Genomic DNA, 11,561 nt, shown 5'->3' with positions numbered 1-11,561 from the left:
TGTCTCTAATCACTTGAACCAGGTGGCTTTTGTATTTAATTACTAATTCAATTAATATTTATTAACATTATTTTTTTAATTTTTTTAATTATTATTAAATAAATTCATTTGGTAAACTTATAGGATTTTATTGGGTAACAAATTAATTTTAAGATTTTGCAAGGTTATATAAGTAAAAACAAGTACAATTAGAGAAAAAAACAAGGAAGTTTTTCTCTGCGTTGATTATTAATAATTTCGAAGAGAGGAACTCAGCATTTCACGAACGTGGGCAATCGACAGAGATTGGGACTTGCTTGGATTATATACGTGTTGTTCTTGGCTCTCAGCATTGTTGTGTTTTTGAGGCATTTGAGAAGATGTTCATGGCTTCTCTTGGGTATTCCTCGCATGGTGTTTCCTCTTACTTAGCTGGAGTTGCTGGTATGTTTCTCTCTTTCTATATTATTTCAATTCCTTTTGATTGTTGTTCATGTGTTTGTTTTCGTTTTTGACGTTGTTTGAGCAAAGATTTTTGGATTATAAAAAAAAAAATTTGTTTAATGTTGTAAAGTTGGGAACTGAAAGATTGGGTTTTGCTGATGGTTTATGAGTATGGACTTTTTAAGAAATCTGCAGGCTATGCTTTTTGTTCATGTGTTTGTTTTCATGTTTGATGGTGTTTGAGCAACAGAGTTTGGATTTGTGTTTGTTGGATGTCCTAAAGTTGGGACCTTTATGAATTTGGGAATTGAAAGATTAGGTTCTGATGATGGTTTGTGAATTTGGATTGTGCGAGAAACTCTTGCGTTTGTCCTCTTGTGCAGGCAATCTCTTTGCTTTTTAGTTCTGTTCATGCATTTGCTTTCATGTTTGATGGAGTTAGTGGCAAAGATTTTGGGATTTCTCTTTGTTGTTTGAAGACGATGGTTTATAAATTTGGAAACTCTTGCATTTCAGTTTTTGTGCAGGAAACCTTTTTTTTTTTTTGCTTTAGTCCATATGATTGTTTCCATGTTTGATGGTGTTTGGGCAAAAGATTTAGGAATTTCTGTTTGTTTGTGTCCTAAAGTTGGAACCTTTATGAATTTGCAAATCGAAAGATTAAATTTTGATGATGGTTTTGTATTGTTTGAGAAACTCTTCCATTTCTCTTTTTGTGCAGGCAATCTCTTTGCTTTTGTGCTGTTTGTGTCACCATTGTAAGTATCTCATTGTCATGTTTCTTTTCTTAATGTTTTGATCCACAGTGAATTTCGCATCTTTTAATCTTATTTTTTTATTAAATTTTGAATTGTTTGCAGTCCTACGTTCAGGAGAATTATTGGGAACAAATCAACTGAACAGTTCTCCGGATTGCCTTATATATATTCTCTGTTGAATTGCTTGATTGTGTTGTGGTATGGACTCCCCTGGGTGACCCCGGGAGGGGTTCTTCTTGTTGCGACGGTGAATTCGGTAGGGGCTGTCTTCCAATTAACCTATGTGATCATCTTTATCATATACTCTGAGAACTCGAGGAAGGTTTGCCATGGTTACAGAACTTTGTCATGTCTGGAAATTATTATAGTTGTGATTTTAGTCTGATTTCTTCGTTTTTTTTTGCATGAAGTTGAAGATGTCCTCATTTCTGATTGCTGTTTTCTCCACCCTTGCTTTGGTCATTTATATTAGCCTTGAGTTCTTCAATGGCTCTGCAAGGCGAAACTTTGTCGGATATCTTAGTATTGCTTCTCTCATCTCCATGTTCGCTTCCCCGTTATTCATCATTGTAAGTTTCAATTCGATAATATCTTCAAGTGTCGAAATTTAAACTAATGGGGCAAGTTCTAACACAATGTTAATTCTTTTTCCAATGTCAGAATTTGGTTATTAAGACAAAGAGTGTGGAGTTCATGCCGTTCTATCTTTCACTCGCGACCTTCTTGATGAGCATCTCATTCTTCACTTATGGGATGTTGTTACATGACTTTTTCATATATGTAAGAACCTTCACGCGAACTTTTTATCTGTTAGTGATTTTTTCCCTTTCATTTTTTTTAAACTCCTTTACTAAATTTAGATTTGTTTGAACGTGAATTTCAGCTCCCGAATGGTATTGGGACAATACTCGGTATTGTGCAACTGATACTCTACATGTACTACAGCAGTAAATCGATGGACTTATCCCGATTACCTCTGATAGCATCATATCGATGATTTTACCTGCAGATAAGGTCAAATACATCATCTTCACTGTAGTCATTATACTATCCTAGTATCATTTTTTTTTCCGCTTATATTTGTGCCATTTGAATTCATGCATGAAAAATTGCAATACGATAGTTGCACATCATTCTTGATTAATTTGAGATTTTCATTTTCCTACCTACCTATCATTTGACCATACTTCTTCACGAAGGGAACAAAAAACTGATTCAGAATAATTCTCTAGGTGTCATTTCCGGAAAAAAAAATGTGAATTTGGCGGGCGGCTGCAATTTGACTTCCCTATACTTAGCATTCCTGTTGTCAAAGCTTCTAATTGAGCTTAATTGAATTAGTTAATTAGCAAAAACCACGGAAAGATAAAGCAGGACAGAGGACTTTTTCTTTAATTATAATTACCATGAATGTGCAACATAAGAATGGAATATTAGCATATATGAAACTGTCATGAAGGAAATAGAATTGAAAAATAAGTATGGATGTATGCTCAATAATACCATAAATGAGTACATATGATCTGCTATAAATGCTTATATACATATATATTTAATTCATCGAATTATTATTAGAGCCAGTTTGGGATTTGGTTTGGTTTCATATTGTGCCGAATGGGATCTTCAATTGTTTGTTCTCGCATGTGATAGTCGATTTGAGATGTTGCTTGCAATCCTGTCATTAAAGTCATTTTCAGACATGTTTTTCTTTTTGGCATACATTTGATTCTCCCAAAGATGAAGACATGTGCACATATTTTGAATTCCATTCTCATCTATAGCTACACGGTCAAATTTTCAATTCAAGAGCACTATTTTCTCATTTGGGTCAGGTGTTCAACCGGCCCGGTTCGTGCCCGGAAACAGCCCTGAAAAATCCTGTTGGACTGATAAACCAGGACTGACCCGCATTATAGTGGGCCCGGTTATTGGTTAAGGTTTTCTCAACTCTTGACCTGGCAGGTTTCCCAGTTGAATTTTTGAATTTTTTTTTTAAATTATTTTTTTATTATAAAAGAAAGGTTAATAATGATACAAGTAGGGATTGAACCTTGTATTGTTGAAAAAAATAAAATAAAAAATAAAACCACTTCTCCAACTTAGGTTTTGGCAGATTGACCTGGCCTGCTAGAACCACCTATGACATGTGTTGGGCCCGGTTCACCGGACGGGTCTGGTTATCCGGCCGTGCCCCTTCTAATTTGGGACACATGGGTGTGATAAGTTGCCATTTTCTTTGTTAGCCTAAGTCAAACCGTTTGCAGAAATTAAGATCTTAGGACATTGTAGAAATCAAAATATACAAGTTAAACCCAGGAGATATAATCAACAAGTATAGAAGAGTTTAACATACAAATAGCAGAATTATTAAAACTTAACCTCAAAAAGTCCACATGATAGTATGATACTCCAGCCTTCATGGTCAGAAATCATATTCTTGAAAATATTTCTAACCATATTGAGCTATTTGTCCATACCATAAAACAATAAATACGAATGGCGATGAAACTATGTTGAGTAAGACTATAACTCATTTGTTGAATGAGAGTGAATATGTGTGTTGAGGTATTCTTTTTTCCATGCTAAACTTCAGCTAAACGTTATTGATCGATATTTTTCTTATTTTTCTGAATATCTTTGCATTTGCAGACGTTTAACTGTGTTTCTAAAATGGCTATTTTTCTTCTTCTTAATTTCAGATGTGTAGTTTTGTATCGACTGCAGTTATTCATCGAGGATTTATCTGAATATTATCAGCATGAACACCACAAGAGGATGAATCATTTTATCGCATTTCCTCGTTCCTTTTGGATTGTGATTGATCTTTGTCTTCAATGGTTTGTTGAGGCATAAATTTCTTGCAATCTGTCCGATGATCTTCATGCTCGTCAAGCCGACATTCAATCGCCTTCTTGGCTAAATGGTATGCGTTTGCCAAGTCTGACTTTGTTTCGGGCTGAAAATTTATGATGTTCATGAGTCATTTTGGCAATAGAAGTGCATTCTAATGTTTTGAGGATTTCTGTTTGAAATGTTTGTATGAAGATTGTTAATTAATTATATGTGATTCACAAACTCTAATTGATTTATTTTGGGTATTTTTCTAAAGCTTCAAATATTCATGCTTGGCATTCTTAAAAAATACATGCTATTGAACTTAATTAATCAAACCATTAAACTATAACAAAAAAAAATAAATAAATAAAAATAACGGAATTAACTATTAACTGAAGATACGCTAAGCACTGTCCTTTGAAAGATGTTTGATTGATAAATCAAAATTTAAAATTAATTATTCAATATATTAATTACATGATTAAATTTTATAGAAAATGTCAGCTGGATAATCTTTTCTTTTGGACCATTTGAATTTGAGGGTATTCAGTTCATTATGAATATGCAAATTTTATTAAATTATCACATGATTAACAATAAAAATACAACCAAAGGACCTTTGGTTCAACGGCACTAGTTTTACTATAGGTTTGGTTTGTTAGAAGGTTGATGCTCAGGTTCTGGACACATTGGTGCCACTGGTTCCTAATGGTAGGACCGTAGGAGTGGAGCACATAGAAAACTTCAATGCTACCTGCCTATGTGAATGCCTATGACTACTTGCGCTTGTCTCATTTTTTTGAACAATAGACGACAAGCGCCCTTTTTATATGAATATAAACAGTACTAAACAGTACTAGAACCCGGATGTATAATATATGTACAGTATGAGAATAATATAAAAATCCCGGATGAACAGTGTATGAACAGTATAGTGAATAGTACTGTCGGGGGAGGGATTTGAACCCATGACCTCCTCCTTATACTTTGGTGTTATACCATTGGGTTATCCAATAGTTGACGCGTTTGTCTCATTCTCAAAAAACAAATAAAAATAATTTTTTTTAAAAAAATACACATGTAGAAGCAGCTGAAATAGTTAAAGTCATGGTCTTCCTCTCTTCGTTATAGACATTAGGGCCTGTTTAGTTGCCTGCAAATAGTTGTAATGTAAAAGTTTCATTTACTTGGATGTAAAATAACTTACATCTCACCAATGTTTACAACATTTCAACTTACATCAAAAGCTGTAAGTTGAAATAATGTAAAGTAAGTGGCATCCGTCACTGTCATGGTTATTTTACCACTAAAGTTATTTGACATTTAATTATAAAAATATCTTGGTGTTAATAATCGATAATGGGGTAATCTCATTACCCCCACTTATATGGTGATTGTATTCTTCAACTTGCATCAAATCAAACAACCAAAATATATACAAAATTTTCAGTTACAATAAACTAAATAACAAAAAATGGAAACATAATATTGTTAATTACAACAAATTAAACAATAATAATGTAATTTAAAATATAAAACTTTTACTATTATTATATATTATAGTTTATTGTGATTTCACTGAGAGTATCTTCAACCTAAAACCTCAAATTTTTATCCCAAATCTAAATTTGGTTATGCTATAGTGAATTATACTTTGACCACAAACCCCAAATTTTACCCCAAAAGGTATATTTTGAGAATATTCTTTTACTCATCCTATTTTTTTATTATTATTACTATTGAATCATAAAATACTTGAAATTAATTATTTTCAGCAATAATTTTAATTAAATATTTATTACAATGTAATATGTTATTATAAAAATACCTTAAAAATCCCGTCGAGTTTCACTTATTCACATATTGTCTCACCAAGTTTGGGTATTCCAAAAAAAATCTCTTTTTTTTTCCTGACAATGTACTTTTTTGTCTTTCTATCATAAAAATAACTAACATTGACATAAATGGCTCTAGGTTTTTTAAGCGGAAACACATAATATTAAGCGGCAAGGTTAGATATTAAATGGAAAGGTCAAATATTAAATAAAAATATACTATATGTTAAATGAAAATTTATGTGGTTATATAAAAGCACCCATTATTAAACGAAAACTATACATTTTAAGCGGTAAGTACATGTTGTAAGATAGAATAAACTGACGGAGTGAGCTGCATTAACTAAAAAGTAAACTGTTCGAAAAATGAAGGACTGCCTAGCAAATTCAAATATCAAAAAGTCTGTTTGGAATGTTTTAAAACTTTCAGAAACTTATAATTCATTTTCTCTATATTATTTAATAGCTTGGTTTATTATCAGTGAATGTTTATGTAGTATTATTAATATTATTATGAATGTATTCTGTTATAAATTCCTCTTGTATGTGTCTTTCATTGGTTTTAATATATATTTTTTTAACTGTTTTGGTTTAATAAGTTTATCATAAATTAATTTAATTAATTACACACAAAATTTATAATTATATAAATTGATTACTTAAAATTATATTAAAGATGAATGGTTAATTTTATCATTTTAATCATAATAATAAAAAATAATAAAAATTGATTAAAAAATAATAAATATGAAACATTTGGGTCCACACACACACACAGAGACACAGACACATACATTTCATTGTTTTTAATATATATATATATATATATATTTAAGTGTTTTAGTTTAATAAATTTATCATAAATTAATTTAATTAATTGCTTATAATTATTTTTTTTTTTTGAATAATAGACGACAAGCGCCTTTTTTTATGAATATAACAGTATTAAACAGTACTGGAACCCGGATGTACAGTATGAATTGCTTATAATTATATAAATTGATTACTTATAATTATATTAAAGATGAATTGTTAATTTTATCATTTTAATCATAATAGTAAAAATAATAAATATTGATTAAAAAATAATGAATATGAAACACTAAATTTGGGGTCATAAATAGTTAACCCCAAATCATCCCCTCCACAACACAAATTTAGGGTTGGAGATAACCATGACCCCAAATTAATCTGATATCAATTTTGGGGTCTACTATACTAAACTAACTAGATAATATAAGGGAAGGATCTTTCCGATCACTATGATATTCATTAAAAATTACTACTAAAATATCATAATAATGGCTAAGTATGTGGTAATATAATAGCTTTTTAGTAGGATCCTCTTCTATATAAAATGTATTATATAGATTTATATATAAATTCTAATATAAGAATAAATTTGTGGAACAGAAATCATAGCTAATTAGTATAGGAGCCAAGGATCTCATTTATTCTAATTATAACATGCTTGTCCTCCAAAAAGAATTGCAATTGAACCACTTTAGATAATAGAGAAATGACTAGACTAAATTGGGTCTCCCTATTTTCCTTGTTGTTCATAGCTTTCTTATATTGGACTATAATATACCACATAATGATTTAATATAATACTTAATATTAGAACTCATAACTAGTTATGCTTTTATGAGGAAAGAAAACTATAATATTATCTTTAGACAAATAAATTCTATTATTTTGCAAAAGATAAACTAAACTATTTTATAGAAGATAAATACAACTATCTTGTGAAAAATAAAATACTAAACTATCATATAAAAAATAAACTATCTTACATTTAAGAAAGCAACTATACTATTTTGCATGATATAAATTATACTGCTTTGCAAGAGATAATATGAAGACATATTAAAAAATAAAAATAAAAATTCCTACTCAGTAGTCATAGTTAGAGATGGTCTTATGAGTAATCAAACAACCTCTAAACTGCTATAATCTCTTTATATAAGTAATATAGTCCAAAATTTTATTTATTACATCTAACATTTTTTATTAGAAGTGTTAGATATCACTTACTATTTATGTATTTTATATTCATCATAAACTCCAAAACCAACTCCCCGCTCACACAGGGAGGGACACAAGCATACCAAATCAAGAAAAGAAAATAATAATAATAAAAAAACAACATAATAATGAATATAGCACCAACAAGATGTCCAAATTGCATCTCTTTGAAACTTGGTACGGACGTCAATGGCCAAGGTCAATGGCCACACTTGTCTCCAAGAGTCCTTCTCAGTTTTCTCCCTAGTGTTTTTATTTTTTATTCTTTGTTTTTAATGCTACCAATAAAGTCACCGCACTAATAATGCCTTCAATTTTTCATTTTTTTTTAATATAGCACCCACGTTGTAGCATGATTCTCTTCGCATGATCAACAAAGTAATAATGTTTTTCTTTTATATCCATTTAATAAATAAATAAATAATAAGCCTACATACATCTATTTCAAAGGCAAAATACATCATTATTTATTTTATCTTTTCAAATAACAAAAAAGCTTTTTGTTTTACAAATTTCTTTTTTATCATATGATATTTATTTTCAAGTTAAAAAATTAAAATAAATAAAATTATAAAAGTAAAATTTATTATTATATAATTTTATTTCAATAAAGCAATGATTTATCTATTTTTATTTTAAAAATATAATATAATATAATAAATCATGAGATGTTTTGGAGTTGCAAGTTACTCTAAATTTTTAATTGAAACTTAGGTACTTATTTATTTATATATTTTTATTTGATGTAAAAGAAAACACTTTAATGAATTTGAGAGTTACCAGTGCATTTGGCACTACATATAACTTTTTAATGATAGTGCATTCTTCACCATGCTTGGATGAACAAAAAGAAGCTTTTAACCTTACCTGGCCTAATTAATACCTAACTAGAACTTTAATGACGACAAATGAAAACAAAGTTTCTCCACTTTAAAAATATCACAAATACTATGAAATGGAAAGCACTTACTTCACACAAGGCATTGGAGAAATTGACCACTTTTAATATGATTTCATAAAAGAAAATTCTATTTATTTTTAACTAAATGGGATTTTTTTTTTCTATACTTATGTACTTTCAGAGTCAAACTAAATCAAATAACTTTATCTAGTGAAATCGGGGGAAAATCTTATGGATTCTTATTTTTTTTAAAAAAATTCTTATGGATTCTTAATGGACTAGCAATAGAGAGGAAATGTAATAAAAAATTAGAATAGAAAGAGAGAATAAAGGACACTCTTTCACACCTAGGGAGTTTTAAATGAGTGTTCTTTCTTCCGTATTAATAATTTTAATTGTTATTTCTCTGTATTTTTTTAAATCTATTTAAAACTTGATAAAAGCAAGTGATTTTCGTAAACCATTAACTTACTGTTTGAGGAAGGTGTTTTACATAAGACCACCAATTTTATTACATTTTTAGTAGATTTATATCCCATCATTTTTTTCCTTTGACACATCAAACATTTTTTTTCTGCATAAATTTAATTTTATGGTTTTTTTTTCTTCGTATCATTGGTTCAAATTCATAAAAATTATCATTTCAATAAATCCTTTCTTTGTGGAGAACTTCATCTCATGTCACGGCACTAGAAATTATTATTGACTAAATTATAAAGCAAAATTAAGTCGTTCTTATTATAGCTAATTTCATTTTCAAACAATTAGTTCTAATAGCTACTATATTTTACTCAAAGTTCATTTACCATAACCCTCTTTTATTTATTTATTTTTTGAATTTTATTAAAAAAACACTATATGAACCCAATTTATTTATTTATAAATAAATAAATACATTAATAAACGGGTACCACTTAGTCTTGTACTTGGGTTTGGACGTAAGTCATATCAGACAAAGTGTTGCCTAATTTTAGATAGTAATCCATGCCATGGTGGAGAGTCCATTTTTTTAATTAAAAAAAATTAATATAATCTTAATTAATTGTGTGTATGTATATATAATTATATATGGTCACATTCACATCCCAATAAAATTGATTGAAAGCCAAATAAATAGTAAGATAAGATAAAAGATATCTAATAAAATAAGAGCATGGTCTTATCAAAAGTCTAATAGGGACTGCCACCAACTATGAAAGAATGAAATATATAGCATGAGATTACCACAATTACATCATGGAGCATTTGGATGATCCCACTAAGACAACACATGGAACCCAACCATATATGTCTTATGATGCTTTGTATGTAGTTAATTTTTATAAAATTAAAAATATCTAAGTAAAAAGAATCAAACCGCCGGATAATTCCATCACAATCATCTACTACTTCCTCTGGGTTTATTTATCATGGCGTGCTCTTACTATAAAAATTTATAAAATTTTGTTTTATATATATATTCATTTAGAAAATCTATACAGCATTAAATCAATTTTTCTAATTTTATTTTTATTTTATATATATATATATATATTTCTCAATATAGATAACTAAAATACTATGTTGAGAGAGAGAGTAATAAACTAAATTATAAAAATAATAAAATCTTTGTGATTTCTTAAATTAGATAAATTTTGAAAAATTAATATAAGTTTTTATTTAACGGTAAAGTGGATATAATATGCTTTTCTTTTCGATTGTGTACTCGATTTTGATGAATTGATGTCTAATATTGAATATGGTTAAAGAGATCAACCCCAATCACTTACTAAGTGTTACTTATAATTAATAATCCCCTTCGATGATTATCTCCTAAAAACCACTATTTGATCGTCTATTGTTTTATTTGATGTTTATTTATTTATTATTTTCGTATATTGGTGGAGTTCTCGACCTTATGGCATTCTTCTATTTCTTGTTTAGTTATACTTTGCCTCATCTTGTAATTATGTTTTATTCATTTGTAATTATTCTTTCTGAACGAAGTTGTGGTTTATCAACTTTAATAAATAAAAATAAAAATTATTATTTTAAAAATAATTTGATTTTGTTTATAAAAATATGGGTAGCGTTGAAAATCAAATAAAAATAAAAGTTAACTTAATAAAATAATTGCATACATACATGGAAGTCGAAGTACATACTCCCAATGAACGGCGGAATTATCAAAAATAAAATTGATAAAGTTGAAAAAGGAAGTTATAATCATTATTTTATATTTCCCTAACATTATGATATGAAACCGGATTATCTTATTATTTCATTTTTATTTTATATATAATAAATAGGTTTTATATTTTATCTAAATCTTGACCCACAGGATTTTCTAGAAATTAGGGACTAAATCAATCTGTCGCTCAAGATTGAAAATATATATACCGAGACATTAAATTAGTTTGGGTGAAGATAATGAAAATTAAAACTATAAAACACAAAATTAGTTTGAAGGAAGTATTAAAATCTAATAGTAGAATTTTTCAAATGAGCTCCATATATAAAAATTCAAACTTAAAATTAATTATTTAAATAACAATACTCTCAACTATTTGGATCAAAACCCAAAATGGTATATTTGCTTTTCTTCGTATGATATAATCCCTTATAATGTTATTATATGATATAAATCAAAATACCTTTATATACCAAGAAGCATGGTCCTGATTATACAAATAAAATTAAAAGAAATTAATAATGTAAATAAGAGAAGCACAAGTTCCTGAAATATAAAAAGTATGTTGGGGAAAAATTACATGCACACTTATTCACATGAAAAAGAAAGAA

At 28.6% G+C, this 11,561-nt stretch overlaps 1 protein-coding gene across 2 annotated transcripts; it reads left to right on the top strand.

The window, feature by feature from the left end:
* Positions 1-241: 241 nt before the first annotated feature.
* On the top strand, positions 242-4,270 carry LOC120281344 (bidirectional sugar transporter SWEET2a). 2 transcript variants are annotated; one of them, XM_039288192.1, is made up of 7 exons: positions 242-423; positions 1,145-1,181; positions 1,284-1,437; positions 1,592-1,750; positions 1,842-1,961; positions 2,065-2,195; positions 3,881-4,270. In XM_039288192.1, exons 1-6 carry the CDS (start codon positions 360-362, stop codon positions 2,176-2,178), a joined length of 648 nt encoding a protein of 215 aa, XP_039144126.1. In that variant the 5' UTR covers positions 242-359; the 3' UTR covers positions 2,179-2,195; positions 3,881-4,270. The 2 variants fall into 2 exon arrangements, with proteins under 2 accessions (XP_039144126.1, XP_039144125.1); XM_039288191.1 differs by having other exon boundaries at positions 244-423; positions 1,284-1,503.
* The last annotated feature ends 7,291 nt before the right edge of the window (positions 4,271-11,561 follow it).

Source organism: Dioscorea cayenensis, chromosome 17 (assembly GCF_009730915.1).
Source record: "Dioscorea cayenensis subsp. rotundata cultivar TDr96_F1 chromosome 17, TDr96_F1_v2_PseudoChromosome.rev07_lg8_w22 25.fasta, whole genome shotgun sequence".
Taxonomy (NCBI): Eukaryota; Viridiplantae; Streptophyta; class Magnoliopsida; order Dioscoreales; family Dioscoreaceae; genus Dioscorea; species Dioscorea cayenensis.
Note: the sequence above shows the minus strand (reverse complement) of the source record. Positions and strands in the feature narration are given on the sequence as shown.

What these genes read in the sequence shown, in the direction of transcription:
- LOC120281344 (XM_039288191.1), top strand. Translation starts at nt 360, where the DNA reads ATGTTCATGGCTTCTCTTGGGTATTCCTCGCATGGTGTTTCCTCTTAC. An exon ending in ACTCTGAGAACTCGAGGAAG is followed by an intron (nt 1,504 to 1,591) that starts GTTTGCCATGGT and finishes TTTTGCATGAAG; the next exon opens with TTGAAGATGTCCTCATTTCT. An exon ending in CTTCCCCGTTATTCATCATT is followed by an intron (nt 1,751 to 1,841) that starts GTAAGTTTCAAT and finishes TTCCAATGTCAG; the next exon opens with AATTTGGTTATTAAGACAAA.